Genomic DNA, 24586 nt, shown 5'->3' on the forward strand with positions numbered 1-24586 from the left:
CTTGCTGTCTTAGCTGCACCCTTTCGAGTGTACACTTCAGGTACAATCAGACGATCAAATAAAATAAATGCCTTTATTCGGTTGTCTATTGTTTGCCCGACAGTCATTTAACATAATATTCATTTGCCCGAATCTAACTTGCCTGAATTTCATTTGCCCGAATGATTTGTTTACCATAAAAATCATATGACATACTCGTTGTTTATCCGAATATTACCTTCCATAATCATACAATGCCATACTATTTGTTAGCCATATTATTAAGTGCAATAATATAGTTTCATAGAATATTCAAACGCCATAAGCAATTATTGCCATATTAATTGTTGCCCATATTATTACCTAACCTAACCTACTTTCTGATAGCAGTTTCATTTTCCAGGGGTCACAGTTCTAACCTAACCTAACCTACTTTTCCAGCAGTTTCATTCTCCAGGGGTCACAGTTCTAACCTAACCTAACCTACTTTCTGATAGCAGTTTCATTTTCCAGGGGTCGCAGTTCTAACCTAACCTAACCTACTGTCTGATAGTATTTTCATTTTCCGGGGGGTCACAGTTCTAACCTAACCTAACCTACTTTTCAAGCAGTTTCCTTTTCCAGAGGTTCACAGTTCTAACCTAACCTAACCTACTTTCTGATAGCAGTTTCATTTTCCAGGGGTCACAGTTCTAACCTAACCTAAGCTACTTTCTGATAGCAGTTTCATTCTCTAGTCCTTCTAGTACCTATTATAGTAGTTTTCGATTCTGCCAAAGCACATTATGGAAATTGACTTTTCTGGACGCTAATTTGTATGACAAATGATGGTATGGAATGTGGTAATTACGGATTTCGATGATTCTGACAAATGACATTATGGAAACTGACTTTATGGGAAACAATGTTTCTGGCACTAGATTAATATAGTAAACAATGATTATGGCATAAGATGTTATGAGAAACAATATTATGATTGTTGAATAGGATGGCAAATAAAATTATGGCAAATGAAATTCTGGCAAATGGGGGTATCCCCTTTATTCCAATAAATTCAAGATAAGAGTTGTTGTAAATATTTTTGCATTTAAGTATTGTAAAATAAAATAGATAAAAATTGGTGTCTTTCTGTTTTATGAATAATTCCTTGTTTGGTCAAAGACGTATATAACTCTCGATCCTCTTTGGTTTGATGAATATACACCGTGTTTTTTTGTTTTCCGTTAAATTCGACACGCAGTTAGGTTCATCATCAGGAACCACCCAGTACATAGCTTTTTGTAAAATTCGAAAAAAAAAATCTTTTTTTGTTTCCATACATAATAAATGGATTGATTAGTGTGAGAGGACCTTAATCATAATATTAAAGTCATTGTCAAGTGTTTGACGGCACATGTCAAAACAAATAACATTAGGAAGTGGTAAGGGATGCCACACACGTGTTCAGTACTTAAATTATTTTTTTAATAATTTGAAAACAGTAAGAGTTAAGAGGCTAGTTTCTTACAGAAATTAATTGTATTTGATCTATAGAACCTTCCCTTAAAGTTAACGGAATTCAATAAAAACACGGTGTATAAAATCCACGTGATGGTCTCCAACAACAAGAGTGGGGACTGTTGGTCGTCAGTTGAGAAGAAGAAGAGCCTAGAGAAACATCACCAAATATTTACGATTCTTGTTGTTTGTTTTCACTTTTCAGTGGACAAATCACGGAAATCTGTGTTTATAATGTTTAGAATACCAATATACCAGATACTTACGATAATGTTAGTAGAAAACTTGGTAGAAAATATTCTACTGAATAGGGATCTGATCGTGATCAATGATCAGAATAAATTACCATATCCAACCATATCGAAGAACCCCCAGTACCTATTTGATATTTTATAGGCACATAAGTATATTAAGTATATAGGCGTGGAGCGCCGTACATACTCACTTACTCAATATTTGCTCGATATGGACCTCAAGAATAAATAATGTAAATACTCTTTGAATGAATCATCTGATCTGAGCAAAGATAATAGAATTCTATGTATAAGAGAACGTAAAACATCAAAACTGACATCAATTAGTCATGTGCACGTCTAGTCTCCTTTCATAAATTTATTGTAAATGTTCGATTGAATTTAGTAAGCATATCTAAATGGTGGATGTGGAGTGGAGAGGTTCGCGTCTGTGGAGTGGAGTGGAGTGTGAGGTGCAGGCATGCTGAGGGTGTGGGTGCTGGTGGCGTGCGTGCTGGGGCCCGCGGCGCCGCCGCAGGCCGCCGCGCGGCACGCGTTCTTCCGCTCCATAGGACGCGACTCCAGGACGCGCAGAGTCTTCGGCGGCTTGGAGGTATCGTTACCCGCTACAACTATTATATTAACTAGACCTACGTAAAGAGGACCGGTATTTTGGGTAGACAAGAAGGTATTTGTATGTTTCGCTAAGACACAGTTAACAAAAAACAAAGAGCCACGCTTCTTCTAAGCTTTTGTGAGTGGACAGGTCTTCTTCACACTTACCTTGATTTAGCAACATAGCTGTTTGTAGAATTAATCTAGCTGCCTACTTATCTTTTGAGCATCATCGTCTACCCAACTAGCCAGGGCTATGAAAAATGCTGTCTCTGGAGCAGAGCAGAAATGTGAGCAGGGGCCCTTGCGTTAAGTAGAGGGTCTGGTCTGGTCTGCTCTCTCTCTCTCGTGGCAGCGGTGGTATTGTAGCGTGGTGAGGGCGCCTCGGGCGCGTGTTGCAGGCGCCGGCGGGCGCGTACCCGGGCGCGTGTGCGCTGCTGGATCGCGGCATGACGCCGCGCTGCTCGTGCTCGGTGCTGGCGCCGCGCTGGGCGCTCACGGCCGCGCACTGCGCCAAGCCCGAGATCAACTACGTGCAGTTCAACGGACGGGACACCTCCGATTCTAATTTCGCCGCTGTCAAGCTACTCTATGCACATCCCGGGTGAGTCACATACATTCACTCGAATAACGTACAGTACAAGTACAATACAATTAAATAATCAATGAAGTTTGACAGTGGAGACCGAAAACGATTTGTCGTGGTCTGTTTTAAATTGATATACCTATATTCCCACTCATTCGAAAATGCCTAGTGTTAGAGAAAATAGCTTTAATTTTATGGTATAACACAAAATACATAATACATCACTGTCCACATTGAGGAACCACATGATAGTTTTTGGCAATCAACAAGGATCTTTATGCTTCGTATGAACAAGGAGTACACACGCTCCGTGTACACACGAAGCATATTAAGAAGTGTGTGGGGGGGGGGAGCAGGTTCGAGGCGGTGGTGCGCGACCTGGGCGAGGGCCCGGACGTGGTGTCGCTGCAGCACGACCTGGGGCTGGTGCGCACGCGCGGCGACATGGTGCTGTCCTCCTACTCGTACTTCCCGGTGCCGCGCGCGCCGCGCGCCGACGGCGACATCGTGGCCGGCCTGCTCAGCTACGACGTGGACCGCCTGCTCAACAAGGACATCGATGTGAGCTCCACGTACCTTATTCCCGTCCCGACCCGACATCGCCTCACAACTTTACTCAATCTTCCCTTACAATATTACCTAGCATTCATTTATCTATTGCGTTTGCTACGTACTCGAGTCTCGACATAATATACATAAGCGCACTTACAATTTATAGAATACCTTCCTTTTTAACCGCCGCCTCAAATCTCTCAAAAGAAGGTGGTTCTCTATTCATCTGTTTATTTTTTTTTATGTTTGTTCCTCGATGTCTCCGTCGTTACTGGACCGATTTTGAAAATTTTTTTTTGATTGAATGTATATGCATACAGACTGGTCCCACTTTTCTCAGAACCCAGTTCTGATGATGGGATCCTGGAGAAATCGAGGGAACTCTTCAAATCTGAAAGGCATACATATGGCGATTTTTGTGTTTTTAAAGGAACAGCATGTATTTACGTACGGAACAGTGACATTTGGTGCAGTGAAACTGCTGATGATGGTCAGAACGGAACTCCTCAAATCTGAACGGCACGCTTATAGTGACTTTGGTATTTTTATAAGAACAGCATGCACTTACGTCCAGAACAGTGACATTTGGTGCAGTGGAACTCCTGATGATGGTCAGAACGGAACTCCTCAAATCTGAACGGCACGCTTATAATGACTTTGGTATTTTTATAAGAACAGCATGCATTTAAGTTCAGAACAGTAACATTTATTTAGTTATATTTGTTAAGCATATTGACTTTTCAAGTCAAATTTTGTCACGCTTCGATTTCTTATAATCGGATTCATGAGGAATTGAGGAAACTCCTCAAACCTTAACGGTATACGTATATTGATTTTTGTTGCCATCAAATATTTAATGCATTAAAAGCAGTTTAAAAAAATACCTACACATTTCTACATAATCCAACATTCGCAAGTAGCTTCCACCAGAACCCCAAAGGCGGCGGTTTTTTTTTCTTAAAAATTATTGCTTAGTAATTTAATGGTTAGTGAAAAGGAACACTAATCCGAGCAGAAAATAATATTTTATTTAATTTTTTATTTATTTAATAAGAATCAAACAGTCGCATATATGTACATTGACATAGATTGAAGCACTTAAATTGCAGACTTACCTACAGTTTCCTTAATATTGTTATATGTTATCAATGTTGTTGTTATATATTGAAACAAGTAATTAATTAATAAACTTTATTCCATATTATTTTATAAGCTACATGACAACTGTGTATGAAAAACAATTGAGTTCGATTCCCAGTTTCCATCGTTCTGGAAAGTCTAGAACCTAGAGTCTTCTCTTGGGTTTATACTATGCCCAAGAGAAGAGTTCCGTTCCTCACAATTATCATACTGATTCTCTTACTGTGGCCATGCAGTTACACTATATTACTCGTATTCTATATAGATTTTGCTGTAGCGTCTTACCATGCATAGGTGAGATGTTTTAAGGTGTGTATTAGCTTGATGCGTGTGTGTGTTAACGTTGTAGATCCTGGGGTACGGCATGACGGAGGTGAAGCCGGCGGGCGAGCGGCTGCGCGAGGTGCGGCTGAAGCTGGCGTCGTGCGGGCGCGAGGCGTGGCGGCACTGCGCCTGCGCCGTCGGGCCCGCCAGCGGCGTCTGCTCGGGCGACTCGGGCGGGCCCGTGCTCTACAACGGCACGCAGGTACCTACACCTGCTGGACCCTGGACCTGGACCATTCGGAGCCGGTCGAGCTCCAAAGAACGGCCAGCGGCATGTGCTCTGGTGACTCTGGTGCCGATGCCGGGTGTTGTCGGTTGTGCGTGCGTGGAATGGATCGATAGAAAACGATAAAACGAACTGAACTCCGAGAAGTCCTACTCGAGTAGGAAAGGTGAAACGACATTTATGAAGATCTATTAATGTAGCACGGTATTTTATTTAATTTTGAAGTTCCGAAAGGCATCCTATTTATTCCATTATCTTCGTCCTTACATGAAAGTAAAATGATTATACTAGAGTCCGGATGGAGAAATGTTCGCAATGTGTCGTTTGTATGTAGATCGGAGTGATGTCGATGGGGCCGGTGGAGTGCGGCGCGCCGGCGCCGCTGGGCGGGCGCGCGGCGCCGGAGGCGGTGTCGGTGTTCACGGCGCTGCGGCCCTACGCGGCGCTCATCAACGCCACCATCTACGACGTGGACTCGGCGCTCAAGATGCGCGAGGTGGCGCGCTCGGCCGCCCGGCGCCGCGCCCGCGTGGACATCCTGTGCGCGGCCTCGCTGCTGCTCAGGTACCCGTCTCATTGTCGTTCCACTGCGAGCTTTTGTAGGCTTCATAATTAACGCCGCTCCATCCGGACACCTTGTTGCTTTATTTAATTAAATAAAGTTCATATACTGTAGTTCCTAGTGATCCTAGTCATTATCCACTTGAACTTAAGCCTTATCGTCTCCAAATCAATGCAGCCTGCAGCTGTTTTCAAAAAAGAGAATCAGTCTCTGGCTCTAATTGTGCAACTTGACCCACAGGAGCTTCTGACCGCCACCCGCCATCCGCCATCGCCCGCGCACTCACACGTCACACGCTGCACTTGTCCAGTCACCGTGTCCTGCCCGGAGTATCCTGTGCTGAGGCTTTCATTGATTTAGGCCCGGTTGCATCAAACCATCTGTCACCGTTAGGGCGTTCGTTAAATTTTATTGTATGGGAAGTTCCATAGACGCCTGCTGCTGTAGATGCTGCAAATGTGATTGATGCAACTGGCCCTTAGTGTCATAGCGCTTTCCAAAACATTTGACTTTATTCAAAATTGGTGTACTTAATTTGAGAAAATTGCAGTATGGTGTTATTGAATTGAAAAATCATAATTAAAATATGGTTTGCTGGATTTTGGAATGTGTATAACTTTGTTTGGAATTTTTATTGTGTGTGGTAGGTACTGTTTGTGTTTGTATCATAATGAAGTGAACCTGTTTTATTAAACCAGTGATTTGCGAAGTATTTATTTAGTTTTATTTTCAGAACAATAAATATTTGAGGAACATTTAAATTACCTGCTTTTTTAATGACTCCGCTGCCTGTTTATACATAGGGAGACCTTGTTGTTGGGAAAGGTCAGTGATTATTGTTCTCTTTGGCCTTTATCGGCGCGGCGTCGATTTAGTAAATTCTAAAATACTTAGGTTTTACCACGGCGACCTTAAATGTATGGCCATACAATTCATGCATGTGGCCGTGGTCGTAGTGCGTCGGCTTTCAGTCTCCATTTCAAGAATGGACTCAGAATGGACAAGTATGACCCAACATTTACCAGTCTCCGTGGTAAAACCTAGGAGTTACAGTTACCGAATCAATGTCGGTCATCCCAGACGCCTGTATTCCTAAGTGCCATTCTTAGCAATTACCGGGTTCCAAGAAACTAGAGCAGTTACAGCAGAGTTAGCACATGATTGCCGCGAAAGTATGTCGCCGCGAGATAAGACTACCCGTCCTTGTGTCAGTATGTCATTAATACAATTAGAAGAAGACGTGTGATCTATCTCGCGGCGACATACCCTCGCGGCAATCATGTGCTAACCGTGCAGGTCGTTAGCCGACGGCGACGGGTGTGATGACCCTCACCATTATCCTCATATCCCACATAAGACTTCTACAGTACCCGCGGGAGGAAAGTGGATTGTTAAAATTCTTAGTTCGTCACCACACGGTGTTTGATATCTCTTAATTTATTCTTCTATTTTGCTGAGAATGAAATGAGACACACACATACATCGATGAACGTTTATTTAACCGAGACACTCTCGTTCTAAAACGCGTACAGCGAATCACAGATAACATTAGTAAAGAGTCCTGGCGCGAGTGCGCCGTCTCGTCACAGTCACAGTTGGGCACGGTCTAGAAGTGGTCGCGCGCGTGGCCGTTGTGCGGCAGGTCGTTGGGCAGGGTGGTGATGGAGGAGGAGGGCGTGGCCGGGTAGTAGACGGTGGGGGTGGGGGCGGGGTCGAGGCGGCGCGGGCACGGGCGCGGGCGCGAGTGGCGCGGCGCCGAGCGGCGCAGCGTGGTGTCGCGCGCGAGCGACACGCGCAGGCTCAGCCGCTCGGGGCCCGAGGCGCACGAGTCGTCGCGCGTGTGCTCGGGCGACTCCTCGCGCCGGCGCACGCACGGCAGCCACGCCAGCGCCGGCCGGCAGAACGTCGCCAGGAACACGCGCTTGAACTTGTCGCCGAACAGCACGTAGATCAGGAAGTTGGCCGACGAGTTGATGGTCACCAGCAGGTTGGACGTCTTCACTAGCGCGTCCAGCCGCTCCAGCTCCGACCCCAAGAACACCTGCACAATCAATATTCATTTTAGTTTATGTATTGTTTTTAAGGAGAAATAATATTCTTCCACATGTTATATTTATCAACGCTTGTGTTATTAGTTATTCTGGTGAGCTTCGTGAATTTTTCAAGAAAGGCCATGCCAGGATAAGCTAAGTGAATCTGCCCCCAGCGAGTTTTGGCTTGAATTTTTTTTATTGATTCATCTTTGTATTAGTATCTAGTATGCCAAATTTCAGCTCCCAAACTTTACAGTTTAGTAATAAAAAAAAAAAAAACCGGCCAAGTGCGAGTCGGGCTCGCGCACAAAGGGTTCCGTAGCAGCAAATATAATAAACTTATTATGTCAATTTATACACCTGCCAAAATTACAGTTAAATCAACCTATCTCAAAAACTATAAGAGATACTTTGATCAAACCAAAAATCGTTGAAAGAGTTAATTAGCATGCATCACCTCTATTTTTTTTAGAATTTTATACCCCGTAGTTATAAAAATAGAGGGGGGGGACATACTTTTTACGACTTTGAGAGCTGATATCTCAAAAACCGTTCACTTTAAGAAAAATGTTTTTTAGAAAACTTTATATCATTTTAAAAGACCTTTCCATTGATACCCCACACGGGTATGTACATCGAAAAAAAAATTTTCATCCCTCAGTTACATGTATGGGGGGCCCACCCCCAATTCTTTTTTTTACTATTTAGTGTCATAATTTTGTAGCGGTTCATACAACACATATTCCCATCAAATTTCATCACTGTAGTACTTATAGTTTCCGAGTAAATCGGCTGTGACAGACGGACAGACGGACAGACGGACAGACGGACAGACGGACATGACGAAACTATAAGGGTTCCGTTTTTGCCATTTTGGCTACGGAACCCTAAAAAACGAAATTTAAACTTTCTTCGATATTTTTTTCTGGGCAGCCGATTTTGACGTGCGTCACGTATATTGTGCAAGTAGGTAGGACAATTATATGATATTAATTTTGTGTTATATTGCCATACAAAAACTTAAAAAAAAATCAATTTTTTTTAAAAGTATTATCACGCAAGCGACAGCTCCAGATTTTTCATCAAAGTAAGCCTCTTTAATAAGCTACCAAATGAATATAAATACTTAATTTTATCTGTGGTAGAACAAGGTGTTTTTGGGCGGTTCTCAGGGATGACGTTCGGTGCCTGATTTCGGTGCTGATTTTTATTTACTACTTTATTGATATGTCAGTCAATTTACTAAAATCTAGCCTAAATATAAAAAATATTGGTGGTGAAGGCCTCCATTAGAACCTTATAGTTTGTAAGAAATCTGACATTTTAAAATCACCGAAATTATGTATGGGCACTGTAATCAATTTGCCCCACCGAATTCAATTTTTTACACATTATTCCACATTTCAACTTAATATATAACTTATTATTTAATTTATTGATATTTTTCATTTTAATTCGATGACAGGTCATGTAAAAAGGCACATAATCGCGCAATTTTACTAAATTTAACATGGTAATATGCTAGTCATTATTGAGTAGAGAATTTTGTACCCATAGAGTGGCTTAATTTGCTTAGAAACATAGTTCTATGTTTTTACAAGGTATATCCTACTATTTAAGTATGAAATATTAGAAAATAATAGACATTTAATCAGTTTACAACGTGGCAATCGAAGTCGGTGGTCACTTTTTTTGATATCGGTGGTCAAAAAATCCACCGAAACCACGGAAATCAACACTGATATCAAATTTTATAGCTTTTTTGGAGATAACTGCAATAGCATGCATGATACAGAGGAGATGTTTTAATGACGTAATAACATACTTTCAAGGATTTATTAGTACCTTACATAACGACAAATGGACCTAAACTGTGGGAGTAAATTCATCCACCGAATCTTAAAAAACATGGGACCAAACCCAGCGAACGACTGAGAAACCTTCAAAAAGTGCCCTTTATAAAACGGTACTGCATCTCCTCTACACTGAATGGTTAAAACATAGCTAAAACTAACTATATTTGTGCTACTACGTCATTTTTCGCATTTAATATTTTATTACTCATATCATACAAATAATAAATAAATAATGTTAAGGTGTACCAAATAGAACAGAGGCTAAAGATTATGCCTGATTTAATTCAGATTTTTAGAACAGTCCGTTCTGACGTTTTTTGCCTCGGACACGTAAAAACGCGCCTCCTGAGAAATGCCCTTTTAGGGTTCCGTAGTCAACTAGGAACCCTTATAGTTTCGCCATCTCTGTCTGTCCGTCCGTCCGTCCGTCCGTCCGTCCGTCCGTCCGTCCGTCCGCGGATAATCTCAGTAACCGTTAGCACTAGAAAGCTGAAATTTGGTACCAATATGTATATCAATTACGCCAAATAAGTGCAAAAATAAAAAATGGAAAAAAAATGTTTTATTAGGGTACCCCCTACATGTAAAGTGGGGGCGGATTTTTTTTTTCATTCCAACCCCAACGTGTGATATATTGTTGGATAGGTATTTAAAAATGAATAAGGGTTTAGTAAGATCGTTTTTTGATAATATTAATATTTTCGGAAATAATCGCTCCTAAAGGAAAAAAATTAAGGTAGGCTGCGTCAGGGACACAGCCGCGATGGATAACGTGAAACGTTGTGTGGACCATCGCTAAAGAGGAGGGGACGTAACTAACTAGCGAAGGCCGCAGGCCGAGCTGCGGACAGACAGTGCTCCCAGGTATAACAATAATAAGTGTCTAAAATGCGAAGCGGTGGGCCGGAGGCCCAACGCTGAGCTTCGAAACCTAGCGAAGGCCGAAGGGCGAGCTCCGCGTAGGGCCGAAGGCCCGGAGCGTCCCCGTGGCGCTCACAAGTACGCGAGGCCGCAGGCCGAGCTGTGGACAGATAGTGCTCCCACACGGAGCAATAATAAAAGTGTCTAAAAAGCGAAGCGGCGGGCCGGAGGCCCAACGCTGAGCTTCAAAACACAGCGAAGGCCGAAGGCCGAGGTCCGCGTAGGGCCGAAGGCCCGGAGTGTCCCCGAAGCGCTCCTAAGCACGCGAGGCCGCAGGCCGAGCTGCCGACAGATAGCGCTCCCACACAGAGCAATAATAAAAGTGTCTAAAAAGCGAAGCGGCGGGCCGGAGGCCCAACGCTGAGCTTCAAAACACAGCGAAGGCCGAAGGCCGAGCTCCGCGTAGGGCCGAAGGCCCGGAGCGTCCCCGTGGCGCTCACATGTACGCGAGGCCGCAGGCCGAGCTGCGGACAGATAGTGCTCCCCACACAGAGCAATAATAAAAGTGTCTAAAAAGCGAAGCGGCGGGCCGGAGGCCCAACGCTGAGCTTCGAAACACGGCGAAGGCCGAAGGCCGAGCTCCGCGTAGGGCCGAAGGCCCGAAGCGTCCCCGTGGCGCTCACAAGTACGCGAGGCCGCAGGCCGAGTTGCAGACAGATAGTGCTCCCACACAAAGCAATAATAAAAGTGTCTAAAAAGTGAAGCGGCGGGCCGGAGGCCTTCGCTGAGCTTCGAAATACGGCGAAGGCTGAAGGCCAAGCTCCGCGTAGGGCCGAAGGCCCGGAGCGTCCCCGTGGCGCTCACAAGTACGCGAGGCCGCAGGCCGAGCTGCGGATAGATAGTGCTCCCACACAGAGCAATAATAAAAGTGTCTAAAAAGCTCAGCGGCGGGCCGGAGGCCCAACGCTGAGCTTCGAAACCCAGCGAAGGCCGAAGGCCGAGCTCCGCGTAGGGCCGAAGGCCCGGAGCGTCCCTCAGGTGCTCCCAAGTACGCGAGGCCGCAGGCCGAGCTGCGGACAGATAGAGCTCCCACACAGAGCAATAATAAAAGTGTCTAAAAAGCGAAGCGGCGGGCCGGAGGTCCAACTCCCACGCAGAACAATTATAAAAGTGTGTAAAAAGTATTCTGCGTGGGAGCACTATCTATCTGTAGCTCGGCCTGCGGCCTCGCGTAAAAACACTAAAGGTAAACAAAATACAAAAGACAAGACCGTGGGGCCTTCGGAGCCTGCGCACCACCAAAAAAGTACTGTACATATAAATAAATAAATAAATATTGGACGACACCTTACACAGATCAACCTAGCCCCAAACTAAGCAAAGCTTGTACTATGGGTGCTACGTGCTAGGCGACGATATACATACTTATTATATTATACATAGTAATTTACTGAATTTTAACTACAATGAGTCATTATCGCTTGATCGTATGTTATATGCAGCCGCCGGCGCCATTCATTCTAATGCATATTTGAGGAGATGAATATGTTTTACTATAGAAAATGTATATTTATTCTAATCCTTATTAGTTAGTCTTGGTATTTTAAGTACCTTTTTACGGTTATATGCTTAAATTTTTGCATACGATGGCCTTAAAAAACGAATCGGAAGAGACTAGATTGCTTCGGTATGTTATATGCGATGGCGGCGCCATACATTCTAAGGCATATTTGAGGAGATGAATATGTTTTACTATAGAAAATGTATATTTATTGTAATCCTTAGTAGTTAGTCTTAGTATTTTAAGTACTTTTTTACGGTTATATGCTTAAATTTTTGCATACGTTGGCCTTAAACCAATCGGAAGAGATAAGATTGCTTCGGTATGTTATATGCGACGGCGGCGCCATACATTCTAGTGCATATTTGAGGAGATGAATATGTTTTACTATAGAAAATGTATATTTATTGTAATCCTTATTTGTTAGTCGTAGTATTTTTAGTCATTTTTGATGGTTTTATGCTTTAATTTTAGCATATGATTGCCTCAAACGAATCGAAAGAGTCACGATTGCCAACAAGTTTCAGTACATTACCAGCCGTTGCCGCCGCCATAGTTTCTAATGCATTATTTGATAAGATGAATAAGTTTTACTATGGATAATGTATATTTATTTTAATCCTTATTAGTTAGTATTAGTGTTTTGAGTAACTTTTGACAGTTTTATGCTTTAATTTTTACATACGATGTCCCCAAATATGAACAAGCTCCAAATTTTTGTAAAAAATGCCACATTATTGAATTTTTCCAGCTGGTCATAAATAAATATATTAGTCTTTTATAATATTTCGATAATTTAGCACGAGATCTATTTAACAATACCATTTTATGGTACAGCACAATACAATTTTTGTGAGTACTTGCTAAACAAACAATACAAAAAACGTCATTTTTGGCCCGAATGGAACGCTTATACCGCAAAAGTGGCGCCATCTGTATCAGCAAATTATGTATGTCCGAGTAATGGCTACTTTCCTCTACACACTCATATTAAAATTATTTTTATGGGTATTATAGTTACAGAGATATAACCCGCCGCGCCATAACACTTTTCGTTACACCTGGTTTTCGGTCCGGTCACTCTACTACGGGTTTTTAAAGACGTTCACCTAACGTTTCACGTCAAAAAAAATTTCATACAAAGTGTATAAGAAAAGTTTTTCGCAGTTTGTGACTTTTTTTTATAACAAAAAAAAAAACATATTCATATATTTTTTTTATTCTTATTAGTACTTACTTACTGCGATGGCTCAGCGACCCGAAGTGGATCTTGGCCTCCGACACTAGATTCCGCCATTCGCTCCTATCCTGAGCATTGTGCAATCTGATGCCACTCAGTCACTTGAAGCTCTTCCACCTCCAAGTTCTTCCTGACTCTCCAAGAGCCATCCTCTCGTCTCGTAGGGCCTAAAATCTTTCTGAAGATCTTCCGCTCTGCCACTAAGAGCTTATTCTCCTCCTTATTATTAGTGGCCAGTGTTTAACGTGCACGTTTCTCTAGAGTTTGTCAGCGATTCGTTTTAACGAGCGTGTATGCCTGTATGGGAGTAAAATGTATTGTGATGTATTCAATTAAAAAAAAACCGGCCAAGAGCGTGTCGGGCCACGCTCAGTGTAGGGTTCCGTAGTTTTTCGTATTTTTCTCAAAAACTACTGAACTTATCAAGTTCAATACAATTTTCCTAGAAAGTCTTTCTAAAGCTCTACTTTTGTGAGTTTTGACGTGAAACGTTAGGTGAACGTCTTTAAAAACCCGTAGTAGAGTGACCGGACCGAAAACCAGGTGTAACGAAAAGTGTTATGGCGCGGCGGCTTATATCTCTGTAACTATAATACCCATAAAAATAATTTTAATATGAGTGTGTAGAGGAAAGTAGCCATTACTCGGACATACATAATTTGCTGATACAGATGGCGCCACTTTTGCGGTATAAGCGTTCCATTCGGGCCAAAAATGACGTTTTTTGTATTGTTTGTTTAGCAAGTACTCACAAAAATTGTATTGTGCTGTACCATAAAATGGTATTGTTAAATAGATCTCGTGCTAAATTATCGAAATATTATAAAAGACTAATATATTTATTTATGACCAGCTGGAAAAATTCAATAATGTGGCATTTTTTACAAAAATTTGGAGCTTGTTCATATTTGGGGACATCGTATGTAAAAATTAAAGCATAAAACTGTCAAAAGTTACTCAAAACACTAATACTAACTAATAAGGATTAAAATAAATATACATTATCCATAGTAAAACTCATTCATCTTATCAAATAATGCATTAGAAACTATGGCGGCGGCAACGGCTGGCAATGTACTGAAACTTGTTGGCAATCGTGACTCTTTCGATTCGTTTGAGGCAATCATATGCTAAAATTAAAGCATAAAACCATCAAAAATGACTAAAAATACTACGACTAACAAATAAGGATTACAATAAATATACATTTTCTATAGTAAAACATATTCATCTCCTCAAATATGCATTAGAATGTATGGCGCCGCCGTCGCATATAACATACCGAAGCAATCTTATCTCTTCCGATTGGTTTAAGGCCAACGTATGCAAAAATTTAAGCATATAACCGTAAAAAAGTACTTAAAATACTAAGACTAACTACTAAGGATTACAATAAATATACATTTTCTATAGTAAAACATATTCATCTCCTCAAATATGCCTTAGAATGTATGGCGCCGCCATCGCATATAACATACCGAAGCAATCTAGTCTCTTCCGATTCGTTTTTTAAGGCCATCGTATGCAAAAATTTAAGCATATAACCGTAAAAAGGTACTTAAAATACCAAGACTAACTAATAAGGATTAGAATAAATATACATTTTCTATAGTAAAACATATTCATCTCCTCAAATATGCATTAGAATGAATGGCGCCGGCGGCTGCATATAACATACGATCAAGCGATAATGACTCATTGTAGTTAAAATTCAGTAAATTACTATGTATAATATAATAAGTATGTATATCGTCGTCTAGCACGTAGCACCCATAGTACAAGCTTTGCTTAGTTTGGGGCTAGGTTGATCTGTGTAAGGTGTCGTCCAATATTTATTTATTTATTTATATGTACAGTACTTTTTTGGTGGTGCGCAGGCTCCGAAGGCCCCACGGTCTTGTCTTTTGTATTTTGTTTACCTTTAGTGTTTTTACGCGAGGCCGCAGGCCGAGCTACAGATAGATAGTGCTCCCACGCAGAATACTTTTTACACACTTTTATAATGGTTCTGCATGGGAGTTGGACCTCCGGCCCGCCGCTTCGCTTTTTAGATACTTTTATTATTGCTCTGTGTGGGAGCACTATCTGTCCGCAGCTCGGCCTGCGGCCTCGCGTACTTGTGAGCGCCACGGGGACGCTCCGGGCCTTCGGCCCTACGCGGAGCTCGGCCTTCGGCCTTCGCCGTGTTTCGAAGCTCAGCGTTGGGCCTCCAGCCCGCCGCTTCGCTTTTTAGACACTTTTATTATTGCTCTGTGTGGGAGCTCTATCTGTCCGCAGCTCGGCCTGCGGCCTCGCGTACTTGGGAGCACCTGAGGGACGCTCCGGGCCTTCGGCCCTACGCGGAGCTCGGCCTTCGGCCTTCGCTGGGTTTCGAAGCTCAGCGTTGGGCCTCCGGCCCGCCGCTGAGCTTTTTAGACACTTTTATTATTGCTCTGTGTGGGAGCACTATCTATCCGCAGCTCGGCCTGCGGCCTCGCGTACTTGTGAGCGCCACGGGGACGCTCCGGGCCTTCGGCCCTACGCGGAGCTTGGCCTTCAGCCTTCGCCGTATTTCGAAGCTCAGCGAAGGCCTCCGGCCCGCCGCTTCGCTTTTTAGACACTTTTATTATTGCTTTGTGTGGGAGCACTATCTGTCTGCAACTCGGCCTGCGGCCTCGCGTACTTGTGAGCGCCACGGGGACGCTTCGGGCCTTCGGCCCTACGCGGAGCTCGGCCTTCGGCCTTCGCCGTGTTTCGAAGCTCAGCGTTGGGCCTCCGGCCCGCCGCTTCGCTTTTTAGACACTTTTATTATTGCTCTGTGTGGGGAGCACTATCTGTCCGCAGCTCGGCCTGCGGCCTCGCGTACATGTGAGCGCCACGGGGACGCTCCGGGCCTTCGGCCCTACGCGGAGCTCGGCCTTCGGCCTTCGCTGTGTTTTGAAGCTCAGCGTTGGGCCTCCGGCCCGCCGCTTCGCTTTTTAGACACTTTTATTATTGCTCTGTGTGGGAGCGCTATCTGTCGGCAGCTCGGCCTGCGGCCTCGCGTGCTTAGGAGCGCTTCGGGGACGCTCCGGGCCTTCGGCCCTACGCGGAGCTCGGCCTCCGGCCTTCGCTGTGTTTTGAAGCTCAGCGTTGGGCCTCCGGCCCGCCGCTTCGCTTTTTAGACACTTTTATTATTGCTCTGTGTGGGAGCACTATCTGTCCGCAGCTCGGCCTGCGGCCTCGCGTACTTGTGAGCGCCACGGGGACGCTCCGGGCCTTCGGCCCTACGCGGAGCTCGGCCTTCGGCCCTACGCGGAGCTCGGCCTTCGGCCTTCACTGTGTTTTGAAGCTCAGCGTTGGGCCTCCGGCCCGCCGCTTCGCTTTTTAGACACTTTTATTATTGCTCTGTGTGGGAGCGCTATCTGTCGGCAGCTCGGCCTGCGGCCTCGCGTGCTTAGGAGCGCTTCGGGGACACTCCGGGCCTTCGGCCCTACGCGGACCTCGGCCTTCGGCCTTCGCTGTGTTTTGAAGCTCAGCGTTGGGCCTCCGGCCCGCCGCTTCGCTTTTTAGACACTTTTATTATTGCTCTGTGTTGTGTGGGAGCACTATCTGTCCACAGCTCGGCCTGCGGCCTCGCGTACTTGTGAGCGCCACGGGGACGCTCCGGGCCTTCGGCCCTACGCGGAGCTCGCCCTTCGGCCTTCGCTAGGTTTCGAAGCTCAGCGTTGGGCCTCCGGCCCACCGCTTCGCTTTTTAGACACTTATTATTGTTATACCTGGGAGCACTGTCTGTCCGCAGCTCGGCCTGCGGCCTTCGCTAGTTAGTTACGTCCCCTCCTCTTTAGCGATGGTCCACACAACGTTTCACGTTATCCATCGCGGCTGTGTCCCTGACGCAGCCTACCTTAATTTTTTTTTCATATTTTTTAAACATAATTAATTAATTAAGAACTTAAACACTTTTGTATGTGACTGTTTGTTTCCTAAATAAATGAAAAAAGAAAAAAATAATTATTATGGTTCAAAAGTTAGAGGGGGGGGGGGACGCACTTTTTTTTCCTTTAGGAGCGATTATTTCCGAAAATATGAATATTATCAAAAAATGATTTTAGTAAACCCTTATTCATTTTCAAATACCTATCCAACAATATATCACACGTTAGGATTGCAATGAAAAAAAAATCACTCCCCACTTTACGTGTAGGGGGGGTACCCTAATAAAACATTTTTTTCCATTTTTTATTTTTGCACTTTGTCGGCGTGATTGATATACATATTGATACCAAATTTCAGCTTTCTAGTCTTAACGGTCACTGAGATTATCCGCGAACGGACGGACGGACGGACGGACGGACGGACGGACGGACGAACGGACGGACGGACGGACGGACGGACGGACGGACGGACGGACGGACGGACGGACGGACGGACGGACGGACGGACGGACGGACAGACAGACATGGCGAAACTATAAGGGTTCCTAGTTGACTACGGAACCCTAAAAACACCTTGTTCTACCACAGATAAAATTAAGTATTTATATTCATTTGGTAGCTTATTAAAGAGGCTTACTTTGATGAAAAATCTGGAAGTGTCGCTTGCGTGATAGTACTTAAAAAAATATGATTTTTTTTTTTCATATTTTTTTAAGATTTTGTATGGCAATATAACACAAAATTAATATCATAATTATAATTGTCCTACCCTACATGCACACGTCAAAATCGGCTGCCCAGAAAAAAAAATATCGAAGAAAGTTTAAATTTCGTTTTTTTTTAATTACTAAACTGTAAAGTTTTGGGAGCTGAAATTTGGCATACTAGATACTAATACAAAGACGAATCAATTAAAAAAAAATTCGCCAAAACTCGCTGGGGGCAGATTCACTTAGCTTATCCTGGCATGGCCTTTAAGATTTTTTTGTAAAGTTTGTGCAAGTTGCACATGAGTAGGTGGTAGCGTAGCGTGTGTGTACTCGCCTCAAAGGAGTTGGTGACGAGCGGCAGCAGGTTGCAGAGGAAGAAGACGAGCACGACGACCAGCAGCATGGTGGCCAGCGACAGCTCGCGCCGCTGCGACCGCGACAGCCGCGCGCGCTCCGCCTGCGCGCGCCGAACCTGCCCAATCATCACATATAAAATGGCTCATGATGGTTTGAGGCACTAAACTAAATATTTGATTTGACGCACTCTAACAAGCTCATCATCGTTGTCAGACCGGTATTAGGTCGCGGTAGATGTGACGTGTCGCTAGACTCGCTAGTGATCAGTGCCCACCTGTCGCACGATGGCCGCGTTGAGCACGGCGAGCGCGGTGAAGGGCACGGCGTACATGACGAGCAGGTACAGCCAGTGCACGTACACGGCCACGTACAGCTCGCTGCGGAACTCGGCCGCCGCCACGCAGTAGATGGCGTCCTCCTCGCTCTCCGCGCCCCCCTCCCCAGCGCCCAGCGCCGGGATGCGGACCACTTCCACCTGCAATGTATACACAACTGTCTTGTAGTAAATGTATGCGTTAGAGGTCTATGGATACTTTCCCACGAACTATTGTACTACTAAACAAACGTGGCGGACGTTTCAGAGAGAAGAAAATAATATCTTACTGACACGTGTAAAAAGAAGAATACTAACCTCAAGAAACTTGGGCGCGTTATAGGCAAAGGCGAATATGGCGACCCCCAAGACGGCGAAGCGCGCGCGGCGCGGCGTGCAGAGCGCGCGCGCGCAGCGGGCGGCACACGGCCACCCAGCGCTCGGCCGTCACCACCAGCGTGAGGTACACCGACATGGTCTGCGCCACCAGCGCCAGCGGGTACGCCAGCGGCGCCAGGCGCGGGCACACGTGGTAGTAGTAGTAGCGCAGGCGGCCCGTGTACGGGAAGATGGCCGACAGCCCGAAGAGCAGCACGCTGGCCACCAGCAGCGCCGCGTCCGCCGCCGCCAGCCCCGCCAGCAGGCAGTTGATCGAGGAGCGCATCTGCGGCCGGCTGAGCACGGCGACGCAGAGCGCGTTCCCCAGCAGCCCGCCGCACCCCACCACGTTCAGCAGCACGCCGTGCACCACGAAGCGGAACAGCTTGTCCGACTCGGACACGTCGGCGTCCGAGTCGCACTCCAGCGTGCCGTTGGTGCCGTTGCGGCCGTCGCCGCTCATCGCGGCATGGCACGCGCCCCTCCACCCGCCACCCGCGCCCGCGCCCGCGACGCGCTACACCACCGCTCTGCCAACAAACACATACACCATATTATTACAATGTAGGCACCTACGCCTGGCTGCGCGAGTCTAGTCAGTAGGATAATTAAATAACTACAAATCTGTATGATTATATTAGTTTTATTCATAATACAAAACATGTTACACGCCAACTAAAATTTTAAAATCTTCCTATTGACCATACACAGCATCCGTCCGCAACACCTTTTGCATACTCGTGTCTACTACTAGGTCAAACTACTTGCTGAGGTGACGTACATGGCACACAGTAGCGCAGCGCCGAGTGCGGCGCGGGCGCGGGGGTGGGCTCGGGCTTGCGCGGCGCTGGTGGGGCGCACCGCGCGCATGCGCACCGGCAGGTCCGGGTCCTCGGCCATGGTGGCGTTGATGATGTCGGCGTACGGCTGCAGCACCGTGAACACGGAGCGCGACAGCGGGTGGTTGGCCGGGGGGCCGCTGCACGACGTGGGCCCCAGCGACGTCACGCCGATCTGCCGGGAGGACACGCAGTTTACACCACCACACGCCGACACGGACTTCTCCACGCACTCCGCTCTGTGCGCTGTTCGGCGCCATTACTCTTGCAGCCAGGGATAAATAGAACGATACATCATGCATGCAAGCACGGTCGCGTAATAAACGATATAACGTCGGGCCATCCTTTTCGCACTATTTGTTAGTGTGATAGGGACGCACCGATGCGATAGAGTTTGTCCCACTAGTGTGCTACGCCCGCAGGTCTGAGTAAGTGTTGGACCAACTCATTATCTCTCTCATAGATTAGAAAGACATTATTATCTAATACTAGATACAAGCAGTGAGGCAATTAAGTTAGTCTTCGCTCCGCGCTCCGCGCCTATCGCGCACGCGTTACGGTTTAATCTTGCGGCAGCAGCTTCACTCTAACAACTGCCGTATGCATCTGCTTCTCATCTCCTCTCTCGAAAGTTTGATGAGGGTGGTGAGATGCGGACCTGCGTGCCGTTGTAGAGCACGGGCCCGCCCGAGTCGCCGGCGCAGACGCCGCGCTCGGGGCCGATGGCGCAGGCGACGTGGAGCCAGCCGTCGCGGCCGCAGGGCTGCAGCACCAGCCGCACGCTGTGCAGGCGCCGGCTCGGCGGCTGCTCCTCCGTCGTGCCGAACCCGAGCACCTGAACATCAACTACTAGTTAAAACATGTCTAAGTAGAGGGGACCGTCGAACTATGTTTCGTACTCCTACATAACACAAACTCTCCGAGTGGTATACGTAATGAGCAGAGTAGTTGTAATTTTGATCAAGATCACTGTAGAATCTCCGCATGCGCTGGAATGGGCAGATTCGCCTCTCGGTTTCGGTACAGTTGTATGAGGGCTTTCACAACATGGGACATCAGAGATAACTATTCAGTTTAGGTATCTAGAGGTACACTAAATAATATAAGGTACGAGTAAGTAGCCGTCCTCACTTCAACTTTCCTTCCAATGAGATTACCGACGGTGTAGCGGTCGAGGGGTTCGGACGCGAAGGGCGAGGGCGCGGGCTCAGGCCCCGACTCGGGCGGGAAAGCGGGCCCGGGCGTGAAAGCGGCGGGCCCGGGCGTGAAAGCGGGCCCGGGCGGCCATGCGGGCTGCGTAAAAGCGGGGTCGAACGTGAAAGCGGTCTCGGGCATAGGCTCGGGCGGGGGCTCGGGCTCGAGCGCAGGCGCGGGCTCGGGTGGGGCCTCGGCCGTGGGCGTGGGCGTGGGCGCGGGCGCGGGCGCGGGCGCGGCGCGCAGCCAGCGCTCGACGGAGGCGAGCAGGAGCATGTCGTCGTCGACGCGCACGAGGCCCACGTCGTGGTGCAGCACTACCACGTCCGACCCGTCCTCCAGCTGCTTCAGCACCACGCGGTACCTGGCGGGTGCGAGTGCTTCCTGATCAACCATAACCTACATTTTAAGAGGCTGCTGCTACGACACGGTTTACAAGGCTCAGGCGAGTCGTGGTCTGGGCGAGCTCACTCCATCGTAGGCCACGTCTTTGACTTTGGCTAGAGCTGGCCAAGAGTCAGCCCATTTATAATAATAAATAAAAAAATACCTATAGCAAAGTTCAGGGTCGCGTGAAGTGTTACTAATTACTATCAGTCCCACTGAGCTTCGACAAATTATTTTCCTATGAGGGACTTGTGATATTATTCTAGTTCAGGCTTAACAGTATGGGCATATTGACGGCGACTACTACGACGACTGGTACGGTATTCAAAATTCAAAAATGTATAGAAAACATACATGACAGGAACAAACATTTGTGTTCATCTCACAAATAAATGCCTAGGTCCGCGGCTTAGAAGGCAGGGTCAGTACGCGCTAGGCCCGATCGGTCATCTTGTAACTCACTCTGGGTGCTGGAACATCATTTCGACGGTGGCGAGATCAGAGTCGGGCGGCCGGCGGCCGTTGTACTGCACGTGCGCGACGTCGGGCGTGGTGCAGTGCGCGGCCGTGAGCGCCCAGCGCGGCGCCAGCACGGCGCACGAGCAGCGCGCGAACTGCGCGCCGTCCAGCAGCGCGCACGCGCGCGCCCACGACCACCCGCGCACCTGCAGTGGACTCAACATCAGCTCTCAGGTAGCCCAGCCACCCACCGCAAAGCGCAATCACTGTGCCGAGTGTCGGAAACTTTCATAACAGAAATAGTCGCCTACTACTTATTCCCTCCCTGAATAGACAGTATTCAGAGACCCAGCAGCATGGTTAATTTACAAAAGAACTTGGTTTCGAAACTGTGGGAAGAGAGTGCCGTTGCGTGCGTGGCGTGTATTGGTTTCGGGTCCAGTACGAGTGCGCACATACAAGTGGCGGGTGGCGGGCGGCGTACCTCCGTGCCGCCGAAGATCCTGCGCGTGGGTCCGCCGGAGGCCGGGGCGAGGCCGGCGCGCGCCCGCATGTCGCGGAAGAAGGTGTAGCCCGCGCGCGCCGCGCCGCACGCCACCATCAACACAACCACCACCCTCAGCATCCAGACGCATTTGACTTCTCTTCTCTAGCATCTAAGCTCTACAGCCTGTGTCCGACAAATTTGGCCAAATAGTGAACTTAATCATCAGAGACAGTAAAATTATTTTAACATGTTATACAGAAGATTTTGACCGAAAACTCATGCTGGCGTGGTACTGATATCATTAAATCTATGTCCTTGACAGTATTTCGCATCGGCAAGTCACTCTATGACTTTTGCGCACGTTTCCTTCATGTTGACATTGTTGATGCAGAAGAAAGAGGTTTTGGTTAGTTTCACATTGGCAGACCTTTTTGCGAGCGTGGCCAATACCAAACATAATAGATTTAGTCTATGCTGGCCAATACTGTCAGTCTAGTATCTGTCAATGCTCTTTGGTTCCATGATGGTACCATGCTTGCCATCGTCGCTCGATGTGCTTTCTTGAAAATATATAACTTGTAATTGAAATTCTTAGTGCAGTAGTTTAGCTGGTGATATCCAAATGAATGTGCGCCGACTGCCTAGTGCCTATAGTCAGTTTTACCTGGACAACGCCTTGGAGACGATTTCTGATGGGAAGAAAATGGCAATCCACTGTTATCAACTTACCGGGCAGCCGTCGGTGATGATTATACTCGTCATGTGCGACGTTGAAACAAATCTTTCTGAGTGACATGGTCGTGTCCAACTGTCCACCGATGTGTAATAGTGTAGAGTGTGTAGTGCATCAGACTTAAAACAACGGTGTCCTCAAGTAAACTAGAATAGGGTAAGTCACCGTAGCTAATGGACAGTGGGGCCTAGAGACTAGAGAATACATAGACATACGTGCGGAACCTGTAAGGCTTCATCAGGATTCTGTCAGATCAGCTTAGATCTTAGATCGTGGGCGAGTTCAATCGTAATTCAACATCACTGAATAGGTAACCGTCTTAGGATTGTTTCCATCATAAATATATTTATATGGAAGACCTTCGCAGGATATGAATAGAATATATAACCCTTTCATACCTGAAAAGAAACATACGAGTAATAATACGTCAATGTAACTGATGGTTAAACTTACCTCGTTATAGATATTTACGTCTAGTTCTAGTTTTCGTCGAAAAATACATACATGCATACACACATGATTACTAATATTAACGGATCTTGAAAAGTAGGTACATTAAAACTGTCTCCCGTGTGCAGGTGGTAGACCCGAGTGTGGTGTCCGGCGGCGCGGGGGAGGGGCCGCCGGCGCGGGGAGGGGCGCGGGGAGGGGCGGCCGACCAGCATGGCCTCCACAGGTGAGAGGATTTTTAACTACCACTATTCCCATAGGTTGCCTTAAGATAGGCATTTAGCCAGGTACGTTGGGAAATATTTCTCAGAAACAGAAAACACGCTTACTGTTTCGTTACTGTAATGTAATGCATCTTACAACTCGATCAGTAGGCCTAGCACATGATGGCCGCGGGAGTATGTGGCCGCGAGATAGATGACACGTCTTTGTCTAATTGTATTGTATTAATGACATAAGGACAGGTAGTCTATCTCGCGGCGACATACTCCCGCGGCCATCATGTGCTAGGCCTGCTGTTGGATACAACGGATAATTGAATAATAAGTCAGGCAAGCCGTTAGAGGGAACGTTATTCGTATCGTCAACGTCAATCTTAGAACGCAGTAAAACAAAAAGGTATAAAGTGTCTTGGTTCAAGAAGTTGGAATAGTATTCCAGCTGCTAGCTGCAGCCGCGCGGATCTCCCAAAATATGGCAATAACGTAACCTACTAGGTTCGAGAACGATACAAATGACTTACATTATGTTTACGAGCCCCCGGGGAGAGGGGAGAGGGGGGCGGGGAGCGACCCGTAACTCATCTTTGAGAGTGCGTCACTTTATAAGCATTTTATCTACTTTGGCCGCCAAATGTCACCTCTATCACATCACTTTTATGGCTACAGCCTTACAGCTATTAAAATACATCAACATTTGGGTTTTAATCTTAGTCGCTTGCGGGTTGCTGGCATCACAATGTACCTAAACTAAACGCTGTATTCATAATTATGACATTATGAAATGAAAAGAACCAGCGTCAGGTAGACCTGCAATATACATGATTGCATGCCTACATTACGTAGGCCAGTAAAGCGAGCAACGTCTCAGATTACGTGTAGCTGCCGGCCGAGGCGGAG

General features: G+C 46.4%; 3 protein-coding genes across 3 annotated transcripts in view; 1 reads left to right on the forward strand and 2 right to left on the reverse strand.

Annotated features, from left to right (window-relative positions):
- Positions 1–2188: 2188 nt before the first annotated feature.
- Positions 2189–6934, forward strand: LOC125241424 (chymotrypsin-1-like). The gene is made up of 6 exons (XM_048149904.1): positions 2189–2322; positions 2726–2928; positions 3267–3471; positions 4952–5128; positions 5487–5716; positions 5955–6934. Exons 1-6 carry the CDS (start codon positions 2191–2193, stop codon positions 5962–5964), a joined length of 957 nt encoding a protein of 318 aa, XP_048005861.1. The 5' UTR covers positions 2189–2190; the 3' UTR covers positions 5965–6934.
- Positions 6935–7192: 258 nt separating this feature from the next.
- The window catches only part of LOC125240765 (FMRFamide receptor-like), a 282033-nt gene continuing 264639 nt past the window's right edge, over positions 7193–24586 (reverse strand). Inside the window, 5 exon segments of the mRNA XM_048148832.1 lie at positions 7193–7755; positions 18206–18343; positions 18503–18703; positions 18860–18947; positions 18949–19449. Coding sequence (XP_048004789.1) covers positions 7321–7755; positions 18206–18343; positions 18503–18703; positions 18860–18947; positions 18949–19382 — 1296 coding nt within the window. The 5' untranslated portion in view covers positions 19383–19449 and the 3' untranslated portion in view covers positions 7193–7320.
- LOC125241360 lies at positions 19437–22459 on the reverse strand. Its single transcript, XM_048149805.1, has 6 exons — positions 22283–22459; positions 21802–22004; positions 20890–21316; positions 20417–20593; positions 19701–19933; positions 19437–19449 (listed from the first exon to the last, which is right to left on the reverse strand). The coding sequence occupies exons 1-6, from the start codon at positions 22421–22423 to the stop codon at positions 19437–19439; spliced, it is 1194 nt and encodes a 397-aa protein (XP_048005762.1). The 5' UTR covers positions 22424–22459.

Source organism: Leguminivora glycinivorella, chromosome Z (assembly GCF_023078275.1).
Source record: "Leguminivora glycinivorella isolate SPB_JAAS2020 chromosome Z, LegGlyc_1.1, whole genome shotgun sequence".
NCBI classification, from domain to species: Eukaryota; Metazoa; Arthropoda; class Insecta; order Lepidoptera; family Tortricidae; genus Leguminivora; species Leguminivora glycinivorella.

What these genes read in the sequence shown, in the direction of transcription:
- LOC125241424 (XM_048149904.1), top strand. Translation starts at nt 2,191, where the DNA reads ATGCTGAGGGTGTGGGTGCTGGTGGCGTGCGTGCTGGGGCCCGCGGCG. An exon ending in CTACTCTATGCACATCCCGG is followed by an intron (nt 2,929 to 3,266) that starts GTGAGTCACATA and finishes GGGGGGGAGCAG; the next exon opens with GTTCGAGGCGGTGGTGCGCG. An exon ending in TGCTCAACAAGGACATCGAT is followed by an intron (nt 3,472 to 4,951) that starts GTGAGCTCCACG and finishes TTAACGTTGTAG; the next exon opens with ATCCTGGGGTACGGCATGAC.
- LOC125241360 (XM_048149805.1), bottom strand. Translation starts at nt 22,423, where the DNA reads ATGCTGAGGGTGGTGGTTGTGTTGATGGTGGCGTGCGGCGCGGCGCGC. An exon ending in TCATTGGAAGGAAAGTTGAA is followed by an intron (nt 20,594 to 20,889) that starts GTGAGGACGGCT and finishes GTTGATGTTCAG; the next exon opens with GTGCTCGGGTTCGGCACGAC. An exon ending in TGCTCTACAACGGCACGCAG is followed by an intron (nt 19,934 to 20,416) that starts GTCCGCATCTCA and finishes TCCTCCCGGCAG; the next exon opens with ATCGGCGTGACGTCGCTGGG.